The 25,548-nt window shown below is 21.6% G+C and overlaps 6 protein-coding genes and 1 long non-coding RNA gene across 22 annotated transcripts in view; 4 read left to right on the top strand and 3 right to left on the bottom strand.

The window, feature by feature from the left end:
• Positions 1-5,360, bottom strand: part of Shab (Shaker cognate b) — a 73,361-nt gene extending 68,001 nt beyond the window's left edge. Inside the window, exons 1-2 of one of the 10 annotated variants that reach the window (XM_086915472.1) lie at positions 5,135-5,356; positions 4,731-4,959 (exon numbers count right to left, since the gene is read on the bottom strand). The gene's annotated coding sequence lies outside the window, so the exon portion shown is untranslated. Of the gene's footprint in view, positions 1-4,730 lie in introns of all 10 variants that reach the window. The other 9 variants (XM_086915473.1, XM_086915476.1, XM_086915474.1 and 6 more) reach the window with 9 other exon arrangements.
• Positions 5,361-6,818: 1,458 nt separating this feature from the next.
• On the bottom strand, positions 6,819-8,853 carry Tcs3 (Probable tRNA N6-adenosine threonylcarbamoyltransferase Tcs3). Its single transcript, XM_003695667.3, has 4 exons — positions 8,368-8,853; positions 7,800-8,241; positions 7,528-7,706; positions 6,819-7,446 (listed from the first exon to the last, which is right to left on the bottom strand). The coding sequence occupies exons 1-4, from the start codon at positions 8,480-8,482 to the stop codon at positions 7,175-7,177; spliced, it is 1,008 nt and encodes a 335-aa protein (XP_003695715.1). The 5' UTR covers positions 8,483-8,853; the 3' UTR covers positions 6,819-7,174.
• On the top strand, positions 8,806-12,566 carry LOC100866309 (uncharacterized). 3 transcript variants are annotated; one of them, XM_012489328.3, is made up of 5 exons: positions 8,806-8,934; positions 10,191-10,249; positions 10,421-11,181; positions 11,339-11,490; positions 11,635-12,566. In XM_012489328.3, exons 3-5 carry the CDS (start codon positions 10,423-10,425, stop codon positions 12,038-12,040), a joined length of 1,317 nt encoding a protein of 438 aa, XP_012344782.1. In that variant the 5' UTR covers positions 8,806-8,934; positions 10,191-10,249; positions 10,421-10,422; the 3' UTR covers positions 12,041-12,566. The 3 variants fall into 3 exon arrangements, with proteins under 3 accessions (XP_012344782.1, XP_086771596.1, XP_012344781.1); XM_086915470.1 differs by lacking the exon at positions 8,806-8,934 and adding an exon at positions 9,026-9,164; XM_012489327.3 differs by lacking the exon at positions 8,806-8,934 and adding an exon at positions 9,772-9,906.
• Positions 12,567-13,371: 805 nt separating this feature from the next.
• Positions 13,372-15,487, top strand: UK114 (reactive intermediate imine deaminase A homolog UK114). Of its 4 annotated transcripts, none has more exons than XM_086915468.1 (6): positions 13,372-14,026; positions 14,419-14,619; positions 14,756-14,916; positions 15,056-15,124; positions 15,223-15,278; positions 15,364-15,487. In XM_086915468.1, exons 2-6 carry the CDS (start codon positions 14,549-14,551, stop codon positions 15,418-15,420), a joined length of 414 nt encoding a protein of 137 aa, XP_086771594.1. In that variant the 5' UTR covers positions 13,372-14,026; positions 14,419-14,548; the 3' UTR covers positions 15,421-15,487. The 4 variants fall into 4 exon arrangements, with proteins under 4 accessions (XP_086771594.1, XP_086771595.1, XP_086771593.1 ...); XM_086915469.1 differs by having other exon boundaries at positions 14,415-14,619; XM_086915467.1 differs by having other exon boundaries at positions 14,415-14,619; positions 15,056-15,139.
• Positions 15,488-20,248: 4,761 nt separating this feature from the next.
• Positions 20,249-20,943, top strand: LOC147656394 (uncharacterized). Its single transcript, XR_015294517.1, has 2 exons — positions 20,249-20,585; positions 20,669-20,943. It is a non-coding gene; the product is annotated as an uncharacterized LOC147656394 (long non-coding RNA).
• Positions 20,944-21,785: 842 nt separating this feature from the next.
• On the top strand, positions 21,786-24,519 carry RpL12 (ribosomal protein L12). 2 transcript variants are annotated; one of them, XM_003695660.4, is made up of 4 exons: positions 21,786-22,089; positions 22,162-22,235; positions 22,338-22,728; positions 23,375-23,417. In XM_003695660.4, the coding sequence occupies exons 1-3, from the start codon at positions 22,053-22,055 to the stop codon at positions 22,722-22,724; spliced, it is 498 nt and encodes a 165-aa protein (XP_003695708.1). In that variant the 5' UTR covers positions 21,786-22,052; the 3' UTR covers positions 22,725-22,728; positions 23,375-23,417. The 2 variants fall into 2 exon arrangements, with proteins under 2 accessions (XP_003695708.1, XP_012344787.1); XM_012489333.3 differs by lacking the exon at positions 23,375-23,417 and adding an exon at positions 24,235-24,519 and having other exon boundaries at positions 21,830-22,089.
• Positions 23,988-25,515, bottom strand: Der-1 (derlin 1). Its single transcript, XM_003695662.3, has 2 exons — positions 24,550-25,515; positions 23,988-24,465 (listed from the first exon to the last, which is right to left on the bottom strand). The coding sequence occupies exons 1-2, from the start codon at positions 24,986-24,988 to the stop codon at positions 24,152-24,154; spliced, it is 753 nt and encodes a 250-aa protein (XP_003695710.2). The 5' UTR covers positions 24,989-25,515; the 3' UTR covers positions 23,988-24,151.
• Between the last annotated feature and the right edge of the window lie 33 nt (positions 25,516-25,548).

Below are 25,548 nucleotides of genomic sequence, written 5' to 3'. Positions count from 1 at the left end.
AAATTTATATTATATATTATTTACATATATTGTATATAAGCATGTACAAAAATCGAAAAAATTAAAAATTTATTAAAATTTATGTATTATAATTTGTTTGTTCATGTATTATTTCCTATATATTTTCACTGCAATTGAAAAAAACGATATCTAAAAAAACAACATTTTTTACTGTTTATAAAATAGTAAAGAATCAATTAAAATATGATCACAATTAATAATGATTTCAATAATCTATATATAAAAAAGAACAAAGAACAGAAAAAAAGACCCAAAAATAATTTTTAGAGATAAAAGAAATAAGGCAAATTATATGAAGTACAGACAACTCATTGTTAAAAAATATGCAATTAAGTATTATATTATGTAATAATTAAAAATTATATAACTAATTAATTAAAAATTTATTACAATTCCAAACAATTTATTTTCTTATTAAAAGCAACATCTTAATTATTTTCTTAATTATTTTCTTGATTATTTTTTAAGTTTATTATTCACATAATTGCAATATCATTTATTTATAATAAAGTTTAAAAACAATATTAATTAAAGAAGTTAAGTTTTATTAATAAATATATAACAATTACATAAAATCCTTTGAGTATTTTAAGAAATATATCTATTATATCTATCACAAAAATAAACATATACTTATTATTTTATTACTATTATAAAACATATCTATACTATTATAAAACATATCTATTATTTTATATTTATTATACATATATTTATTTATATTTATTTATTATTATTTTATATCTATTATAAAAATAAATATATAATTATTTAAAATAAAATTTAAAATTTTTATGCTTTTTTATAAAAAATTTATTTAATTAAGAATATAATATAAAAAATTTAATCGCAAAATCACATATTTCAATTTGAATTATTTTTCTAAAAATAATATCTTAAATACATATAACGAAAAAATATTTTTTATAAAACATAATGGACAAGGAAATATTTTTCATAGAAAATAATAAAAATATTACTATTCAAATCGAAATATTCATTTTAGTATTATCGAAAAAAAAAAAAAGGTAAAAAGAAATAAAAAGACAATAATAATACCGTATATTTTATCTTTAAATAAATAAATCAATAGTTTGATACTGCATTATCAAATACTTTATATTTTAATATATAAGTTATCACAATAGTAACTGGAAATATAATGTAAATAAGAATTCTACTCAAAATTCTTTCAAAATTCTATATCTACCTTTTCTCTCTATAAATTTCTTAAGTTTATACATATCAATAATAACAAATAATAAAATAAACATAACTGCAAACAATTTTATTCATAATTTGATTTAATTTTTAATTTAATATTCATAATTTATGCATAATTGTTATAATTTCATTATAACAATATTTTTTGAACAATCAAATAGTGAAAAAATAGAAAGAGAAAATAAAAGAAAGTAAAAACAAAAAAAAAAAGAAAATCAGTTATTATCGATCTAATATTATCATAAATACATTTAATAGAAATAAAAAGAAATTCGGAAATTTCAAAAAAAAAATTTTTTATTTTGATTGCATATTTCTTTTATTTTATTTTTGTTGTTAATTGACATTTTAATTAGTATCAAATATAATTTCATCATATTTACAATTTTTTTTTAATTAATAATTTTTATAATTAATTAAGGAATCTAATACAAAGAAGATTAAAACTTTTACGTAAAGATAATTAATGTTACAATGTTAGCATTAAGAGATATTAAAACTTTTATAAAAAACAATATTTTAATAGGAATTATATAATTAAGATTGAATTTTTTTAATGTAAACTTATTAATATGATGGAATATCTGAAAATATTTTATTTTTTATTTTATTTTTTAAATAGTCAACTACTAAATCTAAAAATTGAATGAAAAAAAAATTTTATAAAAATTATTTTTATTATAAAATATTTTATTATATTTATTGTATTTAACAAAACATATGTTTGTTGTTTTATTTACACCAAAATATAGGAAATTTTGAAGTTTTTAAGTCTAATTTTATAAATAATTAATTAAAATGATTTAGTTTAAATAATTTTTATATATTTTCTATTTTATTATATTATATTTTATTATATCTGTAATCTACATTTGAGTTTCTTGTAAATGTCATATGTTTATAGAATAAATAATAATATAAAAGTTATATTTTTGAATTTTATTATTTTTTACGAAATTGCGTTTATAGCAATAACGAACAAAATTGTGCATAGTATAGAAATATACAAGTTTCATTAAAATACATAAAAAAAACAATTATTTGCATATATAGTACAATAGAAATTTTATTACGTATTAAAATCAAATATAATAATAACTAATAATAACTAAACAATGAAAGATATAAAAATTAATAAAAAACAATTTTTCATTTGTGATATAGTTCTTTCTTTTACTAAATCCTTCAATTAATTAATTATTAAAATGAATGGTAAAAGTACTACAAAAATGTAAAGAATGAATATTTTATAATTAGTCATTTTATAATTAATCACATATAGATATAATTTTTAAATGTCAAAATAATTTATATATTTTCTTCAGAATTCTGCATATATAATAAATGTCTATCATAAATTATAATTAATTAAATATAATTACGAAATTATAGAAAAGATTATCGATTATATTATATTATTAATCTTCTAAAATTAAAAATATCAGAATTATAGATTCAAATAAAATCTATTAACTATAATTCTATTTTAAAAAAAAGAAAAAAGAAAATATATATTGAAAACATATAGTGGATACTCTTTTTAAATTAATTTCTTATCGTCTTATATATTTAGGTATATATATATATATATATATATATAAATATTTAAATATTTAAATAAATATTTAAATAATTATTATTTATTTAAATATTTAAATATTAAATAAATATTTAAATTATTGAAGTATTATGATGAAAAAAAAAAACGATTATCTAATCAAAATAATCTTATTTAGGATTTTAATCTGTAATTGATTATACATATAATCTTTGAAAAAAGTAATTAATTATATATAAGTAAACAAGATATTGTTTGTTACAATTTTAATAATTATTTGACATTCGTATTCTAAAAACTTTTGGAGTACATTCTGGTATCTACTTTGCGCAGATCGATTCATGTGGGCGGAAGCAACTGCGCGAGGCGAAATACTTCGATCATTGAATTACTTATTTGAATTTCTTTGGATACTTTAAGCAAATGCAAATATACATCTTATGTACAGTTAAATGTACCTAAAATATCCAATTTAAACGATTACGGCATCATAGAACATACATGTATCAATTGTTTCAATAAATTCTTATTATTTGAATCAATTATTCCTTGAAAATATTTATTATTACACTAAACGTACTCAGCATCATTTTAAAACATTAAAAAATTGATAAAAGAATGAAGTTTTGTATGAAATAAAAAGAAATATTTTTTTTATTCGCATGATTCTAAAAAATAACTTTAAATATCATGGCATGATATTTATTCATAGTATTAATTTTAAACCAGTTTCTCTTTTTTACATTTTTGAGTAACATTGTGCTTAATATTCTTATTAGTAATTAAATTATTTTTCTTTATTATTTAGCTCTTATATAAAATTGTGCATGTTCATTTTTTGATTTATAAGATCTTCGTTCGAAAAATATTTATATAATAGATAAGATAATCATAGCTAACAATCGCATATATAATTCAAGATATTATTATTTAAATATGTGTTGTCCACGTATTGTTTGGATGCACAACCTGGATTTTGGCTACGCGTCAATATAATGTTATATAGCTAGCAAAAATATTCGCCAAGTGTCGTAAGATACGATGCCTGCTTCGAATTCTTTGCTTTTAATAACATCATCTGCGATTCAAATTCGCGACATAGTGAAAAAAAATAAATTATATGTAATAGAGAAGCACAATATATGTATTTTCAAAAAATTTAAAAATTATAATTAAATATATCCATTTAAACAAATAATTCGTCATATATATGTTATCATAGATAGTAAGTAGTTGAAGAATATTAATAAGCAAAATAATAAAGAACAACTTACATTTACAAACTACATCTCTTAATGTTTACAAATTTGAAATATCATATTTTTTTATTCTATTAAATAAAAAAATACTGTGATTAAATTTGTAATCATAATATTCATTTGAATATAAAAATTAAATTGTTGCTCCGATATTTAAAATTGTTTTAAATAGTTATTTTTTTTATTTTTTAGCAGTTAATTATTAAAGGCAAAATATTTTCCATATTATTCTTGTTCTGATTTTTTATAATATTGATTCATTTCCATATTATATTTAAGCATTGTGCATTGTAGTCTAAATATTTTTAGTATATTGAATCATCAAAAATTAAATAGTTGTAATAGATTCTATGAAATTTTTTTCAATTTTTTCAGAATTTAACTATACAAACGTGTAATATCTTTCATTATCAATTCGTACTAATGATAAATGTATTTTTATCAAAAAAGCATTTTAATTTAAATTTATAAAATAATAATAATAAAATATTAAATATATATGTCAAATTCAAGGACGAACAGCTGAGAGGTTCAAATTATCTGAGTACGCGTGTTATTTGGAGACAATATTTGACGTGTACCGGTACCTATAATGAATAGCTCCTATACAGAAATAGACGAACAGTAGTAATAGAAACAAACTAGACATACTAATTTTTGCAACTCACCTCTGTTTTAAACATGGGCATCACTCATCCGAAAAGATACATTACACACAGTAATATAGTAACACATTTTGTTAAGTAGTATTACGAATAATATGACGACTAGTGACGATCAGTGACGAGCAATGACGACAATATCGTACTGCCACTTGTTCCACACTAAGCGCTGCAATCGACGTTTGCAGGTCTATCGATTAGCAAATAGTCAATATGATAACCGCTTTTACCTAAACTTGATGTAAAAGAAAAAAAATTTCGTGTTTCTATTGTTATTCTTAAAAAATAATTTAAATTAAAAATCAAAATTTTAATATACAATCATAATATTAAATAATGAATTTTTGTATTAAAACGAAATTGCAAAATAATTTTCTCAAAAACAAAATATAAGCATTGATATTTCTAACTATTAACAAAGTTGATCGTGTATCCACTAATGATGACAATATGAATTCTACTAATATTATAACCGCTATTGCTACCAACAAAGATTGTTTGGACTACAGCCAGACTTGCGCTTGCGTGGACGAATATTGTACACTACCCTGTCTATCGCGCGTGTCATGAAAATTTGACCTCTACTTATGATGTTCACGTTTCTCTTTTTACAACTGATAGTTCGATATCAATTTTGAACCTGTATAATATTTGTGCATGCGCACATATATATATGCGTGCGCAGAAAATATTATTATATCAAACTAAAAAAAATTACACAGTCTATTTAAATCAATGAACTAAATTTCATTAATAAAATTTATAAATATTTATAGATATATTTATTTATAAATATATATATATTTAATTATAAATATTATAATGATATTTATTATATTAATAACTATAATTGTATTAAAATTAAATTAATAAATTAATAATGTATAAAATATTAAATAATGTATAAAAAAAATAATTATAAAATATCAAAATTAAATTTATAAATTCTTATAAAATTATTTTTTCAGATTTCTTTCAATTAAAAAATTTTTTTTTCTTTTAATATTTATAATTTTTAACTTAAAGATATATAAAAGATGTACAATGGATTGTCAAAATTTCAATTAAATATTTAAATAAAACAAAAATTTCAAAGAAAGCTCAAAGTTACATGTTGTTACATAAGAACATTTCCATTGCAGATATTAAAAAACTATTGAATTATTTACATCTTATAACATTTAAAATATCGTTATAAAGATACTTAATTTGTTTAATAATAATATAATAAAACCAAATGAAAAATAAATAAAATAACATTAGATTGATATCTTTCCAAAAAAAAGTCAAATATAATATTGTTCTGAAATAAACAATACTCTAGCTAAATAAACTATTTTTATTTTTTGTTTGAAATCAGACAAAATAAGAGATTTGAAAACAAATAAAAAATCTGTGAAAGCAAAAAACCATAAATCTTTACATCTATTCAGAATCATTTAATAATAGAGAAATGACATTTTATTTCTTCTTTTATAGAATATATATATATTCTATAATTTAAATAAAAATTTTTCTTAATCAATTATTTTCTGATTTGTTAATATCTTAAGTTTTTTACTCGTTTTTCAAGTTTTTTTTCTCTTCTTCTTATCAAGAATAAAGATAAACTAAATAGTATATAATCCGTAATAAGCAACTAATTAATTCTATATGTTTATTTTAGAACAATAGATTGATTATTATAAAATATTTTTTTATATATTATTATAAATAAAATAATATATCTATGTTATTATAATATATTATAAAATAATATACTTATGAATTATTATATTATATATGTATATATTATGTATATATATATATATATATACATACATTATATATATATATGTATATATATATAAATAATTAAATTTTTTTTATCATTATTTATTAATGTTGTTTTAAAGTAAACACTTAAAATATTTGTGTAATTTTATATTGTAATTTTGTTTATATTATATTTAAATTTTGGGAATTAGATTAATATTTTTAGCAAATTCTATAAATTCTATTTATATTATTTCAAATGTGAAAATTTCAAATTATTTTAAACTCGAAAATTAAATAATTTGAAGATCGAACTTTTGAAACAGAATACATTCTAAATTCCATTTTATATCAAATATATTCAATATATATACAATTACATTCATTTTATCTATGTCATAAATGAAAAAAAAAAAATAAACATAAAAAATATTATAAATATATAAAATAAAATTTTTTTAATATGAAAATTATAATTAGAGAATAAAATCAATTTATATTAATATATCAACAATTATATAATTATATAATATTATTTAATATAATATTAATTATTATATTAATTACATATTATATTATAATCATATAATCAAAATTTTTTAGTTATTATTTTACATATACATTTTTTTTTATTTTTATTTCATTAACAATGAATATTTTAAACAATTCCATATACAAATTTACATAAAATTAATTTATTCTCTCCAGGAAACATAAACATCATCTGTTCTATATCTTTGTATGCAAGTTGTTTCTGCCCATGGAGTATTTCCTTGACTTTTATATTGATGTAATCCAGCAACAGCAATCATTACACCATTATCTATACAAAATCGTTCATCTGTAGCATAAAGTGTTGCATCTCTTTCCTTGCACATAACTTTCATCATATCTTGTAACTTTTCATTACATCCTACACCACCAACAATTAATACTTCTGATGACTTTATATGGGCCATCGCTCTTTCTATAATAATATTAAATTTATAATATTTATTTTATTCTATGTAATATTTTATATAAATTATAAGTAATATAATAAAAAAACCTGTAATTTCTATAAGCATAGCAAATATTGTTTCTTGTAAAGAAAAACATAAATCCTCTGAAGTAAATTCTTTTGAATCAAGCCAAGAAGGAATATGTTCTTCTATATAACTTAAAATTCCAGAAAAAGATACATCCATTCCTTTTACTACATAAGGTAATGGAACTAATTTTTTTCCTCTGTGTATATAATATTATTTTACATATAAAATATAATTAATTAAATTTATGTAATTTTAATAGATTTAAATTTTATCATAATAAAATACTTACTTTTTTGCTAATTGTTCTATATTATAACCAGGACTAGGATCATTTGAAAGTTTTAACAATCTTGCAAAACGATCTAAACAATTCCCAACAGCAATATCTATTGTTTCTCCAAAAATACAATATTTCTGTCGAGAATATGCAATAATTTGTGTATTTCCACCAGAAACATAAAGAACAGTGGGATTTATACTTCCTGTTATCAATCTTCCCATTTCTATATGACCAATACAATGATTTACTGCTATTATTGGTTTATTATATATCTGAGCAATTGTTCTTGCTACTAATGCAGTAACTGTTAATGGTGCACCCATTCCTGGTCCTTTTGTATAACATATGATATCTACATCTTTCAATGTAATTTTAGCTTCATCCAATGCTTTTTGTAGAATATTAAGTATATATTCTCTATGATGTTGTGCAGTTTCACGAGGTAAAAAGCCTTTTCAAAATAATCTTTAAAAGGTTTTATGTAATAATATTTTAAATAATAATAAATAAGATATATTTGCAATATTTTTATAATCAAGCTATATAATTAAAAATAATCATTAAAGGTTAAGTTTACCTTCACCTGGTGGAGTAATATACGTATGCCGTACATTTGATAAAATATTCTGATCCTGAATAATTCCAATACCTAATTTATTTGCACTACCTTCAAATCCAATTGCAATTGTCATTTTTATATTTTTACGTTTAATTTTAAAAGATGTAAAATAAATCTATATAATGAACAACCATTGGCACATTGATAAATTAAGTAATTATCCAATAGAAAGTATAGATACATGCGCAATAAAATCATATTTATTTAACTTTATTTGATTTTCAATTATAATATATATTATGTATAGAAAATAGTAAAAATAATTTTAACTTTTATAAAAATTATTTATTATAAATTATTCTGAAAAAAAAATTATTTATAAGTAATATATAAAATTTATGAATTATATTGAATCTGTGCAGCGACATCTGTTATTTATTTCGTTTGGAATGCACCCTTTGTATTTGGTGCGGCTCCACAAGGAAAGTCTTCTTAACAATCTTCATTCGTAAAACGTCACGCGGAAGTGATTCATCGATTCTCGTGCCAGAAAATGCAAGTTTGCAATTTGCCGCGGTGAGAAAAGTGAGTGTCGTTATCTCGAAAGATTCTTGAGTCCGGTGAATGTCGTGAAATTCCTCGAGTAGCGCTCACTAGGTGGGCAATTGATTTTCAAAGTGACCGTCGAGTGCGAACGAATGAACGCCTCTGACGCTTCGATACAAATAGCAGACAACGCTATCAAAGTTAGATCTATTTGAATACTGTCGAGTAAGAGTTTTGTGAAGCTACGTTTTAAAAAATATAGTGCAAAGGTGTGTACCAGCAAATGGAAAAAGCGAGAAGAGCCGACCTTCGCTTTTAATGAAAGAAAGAAGCGAAGGAGGCTATACGAGTATATACCGGTTCCGGACACTCTCTTTCTTTTTCTTTATTTCCTCAAGCAATACTTGAGGTAATCCGCGCTTCTCGAGTTCTTCGTTACGACATCAGTAAGGTGTTACCCGGGTAATATCTGAAATGGTGTCGCGAAAAATACAGTTCCGCCGGTCGCGAAATCGCACAGTCGGGCCTTTACGTGACCTTGACGTACCCGTTACTCGAGCCACGAATTCCGCGCCGCGTTTCGGTGTGGCTATGAGTCGTACGCGGCGAAATATCCTCCGATGCGTACCGGAAAGGTGATGTTTGGATGACATCCTTAATGATGTCAAAAAAACGCCAAAAAGCTTTACCGCAACGTTCGTTATATTTTTTTACTTGTGTGTACCATCGATATAACATTGACGAATAATCTTATCGTGTATCGTAACCGGCTACGTGAGTGCCGCCGTCATGGCATTACCCGGGTAATGCCCGAGATAAACACCCTATCCGCATTCGGTTCGGTAAAAAATACGAAAACTTGGACACGATTAAGTTCGGTTAACGCGCGCGCGACGTCTTTCGAAGGCGATCTCTGAATTTGGTTCGACTCATTGAAAGTCCACGCGACCAACATTTATGGATCGTGGATCGAAGCGTACTACAATTCTGGACATGCGGAGAGTGGCGATGGTAAGGTCTCGCGACGGGTGATGTCCAGTACCACATATGGATTTCGCGAATTTAAATTCTGAAAGAAAATGTTTTTGATCGGGAATACTAACTTTTCCACTGCTTGACCACTGCAGATGATACTCATTTGTGACATATAGAATTTTTGACGTAGGCCAGTTGATCCAAAGGACGAATGGTACTGGTTCTTCTAGCGATCTCTCATGGCTCTTAATCCAACGTATTATCATCTTTATGGGCATTCTATCATGTATTGAAAATTAACGTGTTCACTGCTCTCGCAGGAGTTTGGATCACCAGCTTTTCGCTCCTCCTATATCTCTTATTCTAAGATTTCTGTCAGGTATGTATTCATAAATTAAATAAAAACTTTAAAAAACATTTATTCATATGTAATATTTTTAATGACAAAATTAATAATTGTTTACATTTTGAATAATTGTGTTAAAAATAAAAGAAAGAAAATATGTAATTTTATAGATCATTAATATTTCATACATATTTTATATGACAGGAATGTCTCGAGACTATGATAGACGAAGAGGAGGTAGCGGTAGTGGTAGCAGTTCTAGTAAATTGCGGATGGATACCAATGTATCACAACCCAGACCACATGGTGAAAATTCAGGAAAACGAAGAGAATTAGATAGTGTGATGCGGAAAGCTCGTGAATCTCAATCAAGTTATTGGAATAAAAAACTTTTAGAGGTAGAGGAACGAGATCCAAATAGATGGAGACATAGTGGATATAAGGAATTATATGTTGGTGGCACAACAAGTGGAGAACCTAGCAGAGGACATCCTCGAAGTCCAAGAAGTCCAAGGCCACGAAGTCCTCACATTCAAAGACCACGTAGTCCTCGAACTAGGAGTCCACGATCACCACGTGATAAATCACATACAAGAGGAAGACCTACACGTAGTCCAAGTACAGGAAGTACTTGTTCTGATCGATCATGTAGTGTTTGTTCACCAAAAGAACGACGACGCATTGCTCAGCCTTCTCGTTCGCGTTCAAGATCACTGACACCAGTTCGAGCTCGAGCACATCAAAAAGAAGTAATACCATCAAGTTCACGAGTAATACCAACTCGAACTAGACCACGATCACCTCCTTTACCACGTCCATGTACACCACCACCTACACCACAGCCTCCACCACGTCATCAAAAAGATTATAAAACAATTAAAGAAAAAGAAACCAAGGTCCGGCGTAAAGAAAAACATCATGCTAGAATTCCAGAAGATCCAAGAGTTCCAGATTCCATTCCATTGGTAAAACATATTTTGTTCAAAGCTAATTATGAATTTTGATTTTGAAATAGTATATATATTTCTAGTTTAATTTTTAATTTTTTAATTATTTTTTTATTATATATTTTTTCTATACTTTCTTTCTATATTTCAATATATAACTATGAAACTTGTACAGATGCGTAAACCTGTAAAGGTAGAAAAAACGCATTCAAGCCATGGATCAACTCAAATGATTAGGCCTCCTCCTGAGTCCTCACCTAGTGAAGATAGTGATAGTTCCTCCACAACATCACATGTGGGTCCACCTAGAATGACATTATCTGAACGGTATAATTTAATCAATAATTTTATAAAAATATAAAATAGATTTTAAAATTATAATTACTAACCATAATTAAAATTTGAAATAATTTGATAGTAATTATATTTTTATAAAAATAAAAATTATATAATAATATAAAACTATTTTAGATTTGGTAAAATGGCACAATGGAGTGTAGATCGCAGAGATATGGAAAATATGCGCATCACAAAAGATGGAGAAAATGCAATGAAAGTTGTAATAGAGGGTGAAGAAAGAATTGCAAGACTAGGATATGATTCTCCACCACCAGGACATTATCCTGAATCACTTTTAGCACAAGGACCAAGAGGCCTAGAATGTTGGGATGATGTTCGCGTTAGATATGATTACTATAAAGCAAGAGGATATCTTCGAGATCTTACTTTAGATGATTATATAAAATGGGAAGAATGGTGGTATAAATATCAAGAATGGTTAGAAGCAGAACGTTTTTATGAACAATGGGCCTCTTCAAACCGTCCTTCTGGTGGAAATCGAAAAAGACGCGGACGGCGTAATAACACTACTCATTGAAATTTCGTAAGCCTATTATAAATCACTCTTGATCATCATAGACATCATTAATAAAATGTACTGTAATATTTGTTGTGCTTAGAAAAGAGTGCGAGAAGTGTGTAAACGATATATACAAATATACATGCATTCATATAAAAAGTACGCACGCAAGCGTATTTTTGTATGTGTGTATTACATATGTGTGGGTGTGTGTGTATATATATATATATATATATATACGCGCGCGCATGCAAATATATTTATGTGTGTATGTGTGTATTATATATATATATATATAATATATATATATATATATATAATACACACATATATTATATAAATATATATATTATATTAAAAGGTATGATTGCGCTGTAAAAACCTCATTTTCATCAGTTTATCAAGTAAAAGTTAATCTACAAAATATTCGTTTTTCATTTGATTACTTTATATGTAATATTTTATATTCATCAAGACATTTAGAAATAAGGATGACGTGTGTATCGAATTAATAATAATATTAAAAGAAATGTACTTTTGTTTATATCTTCATTTTTTAATTTAGTTTTGTTAAATAATTTTATTTATGATAAATAATAATCTTATAAAATTATTTTTTATTTGATAAAATTCTAATTTTAATCTATATTCAATAAACTTTTTAATGATATTAAAAATTCTAATATAGAGATAAATTAATTTTTATATTAAAAATTATGTTCTATAATTAATTTTATTAACAAAATTGAGATTATATGAATGTTTTCTATTTTTGTTAATAAAATTTTCAATAGATTTATAAAAGTTTCTAGGTTCTATATTTAAAATTAAATAATAAATTAATATAATTTATAAAATACTTAATAATATAAGTTATTTATAATTTATAAATAACTTAAAAATTATAAAATTATTTATTTAATATCTTTTTATTAGAAAAATTTTTGAAATTAATTAATTAATTAATAATATTATCTAATATTATGTTTAACTAATAATTTTATCAATAATTAGGGAATAATTAAATTTTTAATTATCTTAATTTTATATTATTTTATTTTTAAAAAGATGAAATCAATTACTTTAAAAATTTATTTTGACTAATTTGATTTATTTTTATATAAAAGATCAACTTTCTTTTAAATATATGGAGACTTCAGTAATTAATCAGTGTAAGTCCAACTTTCTTTGAGAGAGAATTATATAATTTAAAAATTTTATCATTAAAACTTTTAATTACTAAATAAATTAAATTATTATATCACATGCAAATTATAAATGGTGATATATTTAACAAAATATTGATGATTTATTAAGCAAAATTATTCAAATGACAGTCAATGTAAGTCATATCCATATTATTATGTATTCAAATTATTATATAAATCAAAACAGAAATATTAAATTTATTTATTAAAATTAATCAAGATCTAGAAATTAATATTAATTACTATTTTTGATCACAAATTTTTTGCATTTAAATTATCTGCCAAATAATACTTTTGATATTATTAAATCAAAAAAAGAAAAAATTTATTTATAATTCATGCAATTAGATTGATTTGATTTTAACTTTTAAAAAATTATAAAATCATATTTGTAACAGAAAAATTACGAAATATTAAAATAAACTAGTTCAACATAAAATGGCTAAAGTTTGTAAAAATTAATTATATTTTATTTTCTATAAATATTTCAAGATGCAATATTTGCAAAATATTTTCATTTTATGAAATAAATATAAAACAAAGAAAAGTTTTTGAATTTATTAAATGTTGCACAAAATTTCACTATCCAGAACAAAGAAATATATTAAAAAAAGATATATATTTGATTTATTATTATTATTATTACATTATCACTTATTTTATTGAAATTTATCTAAATTAAAAAAGCGAGCATCAATCTTGAAGCCTAAATCAAATGAATCTTGATACATAAATAACAGTGAAACTGACAGATACAGATGTATATTAATTTATTGAACACTTTTAAACATATGATGTAAGTATATTAATTTATTGAGTATTTTTAAGCATTACAATTTTTTCATTCAATTTGATACTTTTTTTTTTTTTTTTTTTTAAGAAATCAATTTTTTTTTTCTCTTGCAATTCTTTATATTATATATAAGTTTTTTATATTATATTATATCATATATTAGTTTATAATAAAAATCATTTTTATATCATTACTGATTGTGATTTTTTTATAATTAATTTATAAAAATCTTATATATCTTGATTTCAATAAATTTAAATTGACTTCTGAATCCTCTATATGTAAATTTTACATATAAAACAAATATGAAAATATATTTTAATTTTTATGTATTATTTTTTCTATTTTACATATATTATATATAAAAATCTTTGTGAAAATTATACATAAGAAAGAATTGAATACAAGATAAGATATTTCTTTTAACAAGAGGTCAAAAGTTTATCAATATAAAATATTCATAAGAAAGAAGAGTACATAGTGGAACAGTTTCAATCGACTAATAAATGTATTCAAACTAAAGTAATGGCATCACAGAAAACTATAAGAAAAATAATATCATCTCCATTATGTCCAAAACCTGTTGGACCATATAAGTAAGCAATAATTATTTTCATAAATTATAATATTTTTTGTTTTGGATTAAACATTAAATTTTTTAATGTAACAAAACAAAAATTTAATTAAATTGTATGTAAACATTTAATTATTGTAAATAATTTTTTTTAATAGCCAAGCTATACTTGTAAATCATACTTTGTATTTGTCTGGAATTCTTGGTATTGATGTTAAAACTAAAAAACTTGTTAGTGGAGGTACGGTTGCAGAAACTCGTCAAGCTCTTCTAAATATGGGACATATTTTAAAGGAAGCTGGATCTAATTATAATAAAGGTTATATATTTATTTGGAAATTCATTTCTCAATTTTTTTCCTTAGTTATGAAATAATCAAGAAAGCTATTTATGTTTTATACATTTATAGATATAGATTAAAATAATGATAATACTTCATTTTTTATATTTATTTACAGTTATTAAAACAACAATTTTCTTACAAGATATTAATGATTTCACTGATGTAAATGAAGTTTACAAAGAATGTGAGATTTACATATGTATATATAAATATATTAATTTCTATGTTATCAATTTATTTATGTATAAATTTATATACACAATTCTTTTTTTTTTTATTTAGTTTTCAAGGAAAATTATCCTGCTAGATCTACATTTCAAGTTGGAAAATTACCAATGGTATGAAATAATATTTTATACATGTACATATATTAGACATTTTAAAATCTTAACTATTAAAATTAAATGCAAAATATTATTGTAGGCAGCACAACTTGAAATTGAAGCTATTGCTATTACTGGTGAAGTAGAAACAATTTAAATATTATCAATATGTATATATTATATTTTATATATTAATAAAATATATTTATCTTTGAACATTCAAATTATTATTACATTTTGGAATTGTCATTTATCTACATAATGCTTTCATATATATTAATACGAATTTTATTGATTATTTATAATTATTTCACTCCAAGTATTTATAAAACAAATTTGTATAAATATTTTCTTTTACTTACATAACTATTTACTATCATTATTATTATTAATTTTTTTTTAATATTAAATGAGGATTTATAAGTAAATACATACCATTTAAAATCATACATAAACATTCAGATGATTTTTTTTTTAAAATTGTACAAATTGAAAAATTTATATGCACATAATTCAATGTTTTTTTATTTATATGTGATAAAAATATAATAAAATTTTTAGTAATATATAATAAACTAAAAAAAATTTGTCATTTATATAAAATTATGTATTAAATGTAATATAGCTGGATCTTATTATTGTTATATATTTTCGAAAAATTTGAGAATTATTTTTTGTAGAACATTTTTTTTAGATTTTTCTTAGTTTTAATGTTATGTATCTTATTTTTAATTTTTATTTTTCTTATAATTATTTTGTTTTATATAAATTCGTTTTACATATGTGAAATTAATGATATGTTATATTAATATCAAGACATATAGATAAAAGTGTTTAAAGAATTTTAAGGCAGTTATACAATAATCAATTCTTAACTACATAAGAATGTGTTTAAGATCGTTTCGCCAACAAAATTTAAAGTTATTCAAAATAAATATTTCTTGATTGATTGCATTGATTTTTAGATTATTTTTCAATATATTTTCATCTTGTCATTATGTTCATTAATAAATATTAAATTTTCAAATGCTGACATACAATTAGATTATTCAAGATCCAAATTTAATTATCATTCAGAAATTCTTAATATTAATTACTTTTTTTTTTTTTTTTTCATACAATTAATTACTCATTTCAATCAAAAATATTAAATTTCGATTCATTTATAAAAATTATATTTTTCCAAAAATTTTTTTACATTTTTTTTACATATATTTTAATAAATTCACATCTTTTTTTGTGAACTTATGAATAATTATAAATAATAATTTTTTTTTAAATATTTGTATTATGATTTGATGATATTTTCTTAATATTTTTTTTCTTTTACTTGAATCACTTACTTTATCACTATATTATTTACTTGAATCACTTATTTTAATATTTTTCAAAAAGAATTGTAATTATACTAATTTTGAAATTATTCTTAATTTTTGTGAGGATGCACCCCTCATATTTATTTCTCTCATCTTTTATTTATTTTCTTATTACTCTTTTGATTTATGTAATATGTAATTTTCTTCTTTATATCTTTTAATATTATCTATTGAAAGATGCTTCTATTTCGATTAATAATTTAATTAATTTCATTATAATTTTTTTATTTTTATGATAAATAATTGATTCGAATTTTGTTATTGTGATTTGTTTTAATTAATTATTATTTATTTTATCTCATTGAGATAATATATAAAATATATAGAACTATTTTAATATTTTATTGTTATCAACAATAAGTGATTTTTAATAAATTTGGTACACAATAACAAATTTTTTTAATTTATTAAATATTTTTATTTCTAATTAAATTTTAATTAAAAATTTTTTTATATTTATTATAAAATATATTATCAAATAAAAAAATATTAACTAAACTACATGCTTTTATATAAATTTTAATTATTAATCATAATTTTTATGATTCATATATTGCGGTGTGCAGATAAATAACTTCTGACTAAATTTTAATTACTTTTTATTTGTGATGCCAGAAAGAACATTCTTTTATTTTTAAGAAGAGTAGTGATGAGCGCTCTAAGAGTTTCTAGTCCTATGCAACAATTTCAAACAATATGGCGTGCGAGAAACATCATTTGCGTCACTGCTTACTTTTTGCATTCCAGCTTAGGAAATCAGCTGTTGAAGCTACTGAAATGGTTTGTACGGCACTGGGAGAAAACGCTGTGTCTTACAGAACATGCAAAAAGTGGTACCAAAGATTTAAAGCTGGAAATTTTAATTTGGAAGACGATGATCGTTCAGGTGCACCGAGAAAGTTTGATGACGGTGAGTTAGAAAAATTACTCAACGAAAATCCAACCCAGACGCAAGAAGAATTAGCAGAAAGATTGGGAGTCACCAGACAAGCAGTATCTATCCGATTGAAACAATTGGGTAAGATTCAAAAGTTAGAGCGATGAGTTCCATATGAATAAGAAAAACTTGAGATTTCTGTTGCCTTGCTTTCATGGCATAAAAGGAAAAATTTTCTGCAGAAAATTATTACTGCTGATGAAAAATAGATCTTATATGATGATCTCAAACGATGAAAATCATGGGTTAATCCTGGGAAACTGTTGACTTCAATGGCAAAATCGAACTTACATTGCAAAAAAGTTTTGCTGTTTATATGACAAGATTTCCAAGGAATCATCCATTATAAACTGCTTCCATCTGATAGGACAATAACTGCCAAATATTATTAAAATCAAATAATGAATTTATACAACCAGCTAGAGCAGAAATGGTCGTTTACTAAATAACAATATATGTGATTTTGTAGCACAACAACAAACATCACATATTATAAAAGAAACGTGAGATACAATTTATGAGTTGGAATGGGAAATCCACATGCAATATATTCTCCAGACCTAGTTTTTTTAAACTATCATCTTTTTCGGAATTTGCAACATCAATTATCAAAGAAGCACTTCAATTCGGAAGAAGATATTCGAAAATGTATTGATGACTTTATAACCAGCAAGTAGCTGTCATTCTTCAGCAATGGAATTTATAATTTACTTATTATATGGGAAAAGATTATAGAAAATGAGGATGTATACTTTGAGACATAATCTTGTACCTGATTTATATAATAAAATCTTAAATTTGAAAAAAAAGGGAAAGAACTTATTTACACACTTAATAAAAAATTACAAGAATTTGTATATATAATTTTAAATGATATATAATTTAAATTCATTATATGTTGTATTAAGTAAGTGATCTTAGAATTAAATACTAATATTATTTTTAAAGAATTTTATTTAATATTTTGCATTATGTGTTGCATTATATGAAAAGAAAAAATAAATTATAATAATAAAAAATAAAAAATGATAATTCATTGAATATTTATATATTATAATAAAACTTTTAAAAATCTAGAAATGCTCATATTTAGTAAAAAAAATATATTTAATATTACGATAAATGTAGAAAAAGTATATCATTAATATTAAATATAAAAAAAGAAATAATTATTTATAATTATATTATTATATATTTATATTTTTTTATATTTATATATTATTTATAATTATAAATATTTGTTTTGATATATAAATATATTTTATTAGATTAATCATTATTAAATATAAAAATTTAAAATTAATAAATAACATGTAAAAAAAAAATTGAGAATTATAGCTTATTTTTAAGAAATTACTTTTAATTTCCGTTTAAAGTTGTAATAGTTAAATAAATAATTGATATAACAATTTATATCGATGAACGAAATATCTAAATTTGTAAATTAAACAAATATTAATTAATAGTATTTAAGATCATAAAACAGAAATATAATAGATATGTTTCAATTAATTTTAATTATTTAGATTCGATTTTTTCTATTCAATTTTTATTCTTTCTTTTTTTATGAATAAATAATAAAATATAAAATATAAAGCAAAAAATAACATGTTTAAGATACATAGATATTGTCTCACAGAAGAACAGAAATATTTATTCATTAAAATTTACATATCTTATATATCTTATTGAAGTCGAAAAAATTAAAATAACCATGAATGAAAAAATCAAGTAATAATTATTTTATATTATATTTTATTTAATTCAAGAAAATTCAAATAATACTTTGTTTTATTAAATTTACTTAACCAATTGAGTTTAACAATTAACACATAAATTGCCAAATTTATTGAAATAAAAAAGAAGTGGAAAACATATATAAAAAGTAACAATAAATTATATATAAATATATCTTAAATCTAACAAAAAAATCATTGAATATAATCATGTGATTAAAATTTATTTTAGGAGAAAAAAGTTTAAATTCACAAATTTAATAATAAGATATTAGGAATTTTTTATGTAACAAAATATTATTGGAATATATTTTAAATTATTGGAATATGTTTTTAAATTAAGAAAAAAAAAAGTGAACTTAATCTAACAAGTAATTTATAAAATAATAAGATAATTTATATATAAATAAATAAAAATAAATAATTGAAAATCTGTAACTGTGCATCAATGAAAATTAATCTTAGATCATGTATAAATATTTATAAATACGGTTTATGTATAAAAATCCATAATTAAATTGAAATAAATATAATGGCTAATTACATTTATGGCTAAAAAATAATTTAAAATGATATTGTACTACAAGTAGAATATATTTTTATTAGTAGAAAGAATTATAGTTTGATCGAAAGTTTGAATGTATATTTTTTCGAGAATTATAATAATTTGCATTGTTATAAATTCATAATTTTTGAAATATTAACAAAAATTATTAATTATTAGCTTATATATGATTTAAATTATAGAATTTTGCGTATACATTTGTATAAACTTATGATGAGTAACATCTAAAATATAATGAATGAACTAATATTATCATACTCAATATCTATTTATAATGAACTTGGGTATTATATAGATCCTTTTTTTACAGAATATAAAAATATATAACATAATTGAAATTACCACGATAAATATTTATACCAACTATAAAGGCTGATATTACTATCATTGTAATTTTAGTCATTGTAATTTTAATTATACAAAAGAATTTTATTTTTTTATTTCTCAGATCTGAAGAAATCCGAGAAATGGAATGTTCAAAGTTTTTATGAATAGATACTAACATTGATTAATATTAGCTTATCAGAATTGCCGAATGAAAATAATATATTAACATGATATGACGCTTTGTTTTGACTTGGAGGAAGTCTGGTGATGTATCTGCCTATAACATTTCTAATATGATGTCATATGTTCTTTTTCTATGGAAATTTATTAAACAGAAATTGAGCTATTTTTATAATAGAGGAGTGTATAGGATATTGTTCGGTAATTCTGCTGGTTATATTTTTTAAAGGTTATTTTAAATATATTTTAAATTTTTAATGTTAAATATATTAAATGATTGTTAGGATATATTTATAAAAAAAATATAGAAGCGGCGATTATAATAATGCACACGATATTATGGACATATACATATAAGCAAAATTCAATGTAACAGCAACAATTTTGATATTAAGAAAATTATGAATTTGCAACAAATGAGATAATATGTTTATATTTATATTTCATATTTGGTTGTAAATTATATTTTAATAATTATTAAAGTAGTAAAATATGTTATATGTTTGTATAAAGAATTTCAAGAACAATAAAAGTGATGTTCTGAAATCTAAGTAAAAAATATTGCTGAATTGAAAAATTTTAATTTTTAATTCATTGCAATATGTTATCTAAATATTTGCATTATTCTTAACATTTTTTTTAATTGAAATATATTATAAGGAAATAATTATAAATTTAATATTATCATCTTAATTAAAATTTAATTTTTTTTTAAATTATAATTTCCATGATATATGTCAAGAAACGAAATGATATTAAAAAGTAAAATAAAAGTTAACAGATAATAAAATAAAATATATATTTTAAACGTAATAATTATTAAATTTCATTTCGTATAATAAGTATTTATATACTATTATTTTGAAAGTAAAAAACTTTCCATTAAATATCTTCATATGATATCACATAGATGATTTTATCTTTGCCTCATTTATCTCGAGCCATGTATGAATATATAATTTTGACAATGATACAAGTAAATATATAATGTATGTAACAATTCTGATACCAATATTTCTTAAATTAATAATTAAAATCGCAATTTATCACAATATTTGTAGATCACTTAGCAAATTTATATTATTTATATTAATTATTTATATACAAAATATTTTATTTAATTAGTATCAATTTATTATATAGTTTATATATCAATTTTTATAGTTATATATACTGTCAATTTTTATTAGAGATAATAATAGACGCAATATACTATAAAATATATTAGAAATTTAGTAAATTTAATTTTTATTACTATATACTTAAATTTATTATAAAATTAATTTGTTAAATAATTAAGTTATAATAAATTTAAGTAAAGTATATATTCATAATTCAAAAATATAACCAATAATAAATTTATTATTCAAAACTACTGAGAGAATTTCATTTTCTCCTTAGAAATTATCAGACTTCCTTATAAATCACTTCAAACAAAAATAACTAAAAGTAACTAGTGAAATGCTCAAATTAAACGAACGTAAAACTACTTTAAATTATATAGTTCATGTTACGTTGCTCCTAAATATATAGTTGAATAACCTCTTTTATTCCTTTTGAACGTAGCTTTGCCACGTGTATGTATCGTTCTTAGATTTTAAAATAAAGATTAAAAATCGTATTTCATCAAATATTTAGTTATTATTTTTTTACGTATTTATAATCAAAATGCCTCCTAAATTTGATCCTAATGAAATTAAGAAAGGTATATTTTTAATTTTCTATATATATAATGTTAAAAAAAAAACAAAATTTCTTAATACATTTATTTCAATAGTTTATTTGCGATGCGTTGGAGGTGAAGTAGGAGCAACTTCATCTCTAGCTCCGAAAATTGGCCCTCTTGGTTTGGTGAGTTTGTGTTTTATAAATATATATTATTTAAAAATGAAAATTTTTTTTTAATACTTGACTCAACATATAAAATATTTATAAAATGTTTTATTTTTATAGTCTCCAAAAAAAGTTGGTGATGATATTGCTAAAGCTACTAGTGACTGGAAGGGTTTGAAAATTACTGTACAATTGACAATTCAGAATAGACAAGCTACAATTTCAGTAGTTCCATCTGCTGCATCATTAATTATTAAATCATTGAAAGAACCTCCAAGAGATCGTAAAAGGCAGAAAAATATCAAACACAATGGAAATTTATCATTTGATGATATTGTTTCTATTGCTCGATCAATGAGACCAAGATCTATGTCAAAATATCTTAGTGGTACTGTTAAGGAAATATTAGGAACTTGTCAATCAGTTGGATGTACAGTTGAAGGTAGACCACCACGAGATCTCATTGAAGAGATTAATGGTGGAAAACTTCAAGTACCAGATGAGTAATATGGTAAGTTAAAGCTCTTAGCTAATATTTTCAACACATTATTATGAATTTAATGAATTTATTATATTGTTAAAATGATAAAAAAATAATTCTGTGATGAAAATATATGCTTTGAGCTTTTGGTAGGGGTTAGCATCCCATCCACCTGATTAGCTGTAATAATCTGCAAGCTATCAGGGATATTGCTACTGAGGAGAAAACCTCAATAAAAAATCATTATTTAATAATTAATTTTTATGTATATTCATCAGAATAATAGATTGAAAAGAAGATATATGTCATTATATTAGTAATGATTTCCTTTTCTTCATTTAAACACTCGATAGATAAAATAAAATATCCTGATTTAAGTACCAAAAAAATAATTGAATTATTTAAATGAATAATTATATTTATATCATATATATAAATTTATTGATAATAATAATATAAAGTGCTAAATGCATTATAAAATATTTAAATAATTTTATTTTTTAATAAGATGTATATGATATATATATATTAAAATATATTAAGCTGGAATAATTGATAGCACTTGGACAATTTAGGCAAGATATAAAATTTGATAGTTAAAATTTTAATATATATTCTATATATATTATTATATATATTTTTTAATTGTAAAAATTTTACATTTTTACTGTTTCAGATTTTTCATAAGGAGTAAAAATAAAACATTTTTAATATCAAAATGTTATACTTTTATGTATATTCCCTTTTTTAATAAACTAAAAAAATTAAAATTATTTAAATTATGAAAGATGAATATTTAATTAATATTTAATTAATATTTATTTAATTTTATATACATCTAATATAATATATTTATTATTAAATATTAACTAAATATTAGTTTTTTAAATATATTAATAATAATATTATATAAGTAATATATTGTATAATTATATAGTTTTATTTGCAAATCATATATTAGAAATAATTCTTGTATTAAAAGATTAATATTTATTTTCATTTATATAAAACTTTATAGTTATCATATCAAGTCTAGTTATATTTTTCTTTTATAAATTATTTTCTTTTAACATTTTTATTGCATAAATTAGAATTATATGAAATTTTATTATATAATAAAATTTCAAAACTTATTAATTACTAATGCAATTACTTGATTGTATTATTAAAAAATATATTTATAATTTATAAAATTAAGATACAAAATTGCAAATATAATTAATTTTTTTATATAAATAAAATTTTATCATTCTGTCATATACAAAAAAATATTAAAGATATTCTACATATTGAATTAGTATATTAAGTGTATTTATTTTTAATAAATTTTTGAAGATATATTATAAAAACAAAATTACTTACACATTTTTTTTTATATATGTTTTAATAAAACTAATCGAATGAAAATAATGGAAAAAATTTAATATCATTTTTTCATGATAAAATTAACAATTTATTCTCCTAAGACATATCCTCGTCCCCAATTATGACCACCAAATGTATTTCTAGTATGTTGAGTCTGTGATCTTTGTATAGGTACAGATCCAAACCATCTAATATTACCTCTTTGAGGTGGAAAATAAGATTCAAGAATTTTTGGAGTATTCAAAAGCTCAAATCCACCAAGTTCTTGAGGATATTTAAATTTCAAAAATACATAAAGATGTCCCACTAAAATACCAAAAAGTTCCATCATACCACCTCCAGATATAATAAGATTAAACGCAAACAATACCCATGGAAAATATATTGCTTTAAATGATGTACCTGTTATAGAAATAAAAATTGATAGATTAAATTAAAAATAAAAAAATATTCAAATTTAGTAGTTTTATTTATAAAAAGACTTACCAAACCAGAAATTAACAGTAGCATCTTTATTTAACTGACACCAAACATATAATATGCTAAGTACCATAGGATCCATGAGAAAATGAAATTCACCAATAAGTCCTATGATAACGCAGCATATCCAGTTGAATAAGAGTAAGAAACAATAATCTGCTGGTCTTCCATCATATTCCCCACGTTCTAACCTCAGCGAATAATTATATAAGAAATAACAATTAATCAAAAAATGAAAGCCTGTACTTGGATTAAGAGGATAGAAGAAAACACTGGTTGCTGCTCTCCAAATTTCAAAATTGTTTATGAAGCGGTCATTTATAAGTATTAGTGAAGTCGGATTTATTAATCCGAATCTTCCTACTAATGTACAAACTACTGTACATAATAGCCAATATCTTGTGAAAATTGGTAAAGAATTAAACCAATTTCTTACATCCGACATTTTTGTAACTCTTATATTAATATCACAATTAATATATTATCAGATTATGCACATAAGTAAGTACAACTCACTGACAATGTATGACGTGTATTATTTAGTGATTACGTAGATTAGGTTAGAATACAATACATAAAAATAACAAATATGGTGTTGTAAAATATATTCTATTTATTTTTTTGTTTAAATAGTTTAAATAATATTTAAAAATGAAAGATTATAACAAAAAATATCAAATAATATTTTAATAACAAATAAATATACAAGAAATTATATAAAAAAAATTTTATATAATTTTTAATATTTCTACATTAATATATATAATTATATATCCTTAATTAAAAATTAATTTAAAAAAACATTTTATTTCTTATTATTTGTGAATTTATAAATAATATATATATTTCGCGATTATTACACAAGTATATCTTTTCATATTATTACTTAAATTCTATTAACATAAAACTAAATTTCTTTTATGAAATTCTCATTTTTTATTAAAAATTATATTTAAAAATTAATTGTCATAGTTAAAAGTACTTGATGCAAACATAGAAAAAATA

Source organism: Apis florea, unplaced genomic scaffold (genome assembly GCF_048593485.1).
Source record: "Apis florea isolate Af1SG1 unplaced genomic scaffold, ASM4859348v1 contig_3785_pilon, whole genome shotgun sequence".
In the NCBI taxonomy this organism is placed as follows: domain Eukaryota; kingdom Metazoa; phylum Arthropoda; class Insecta; order Hymenoptera; family Apidae; genus Apis; species Apis florea.
The sequence above is the reverse complement of the archived record's forward strand: the minus strand, read 5'-3'. Positions and strand labels throughout refer to the sequence as shown.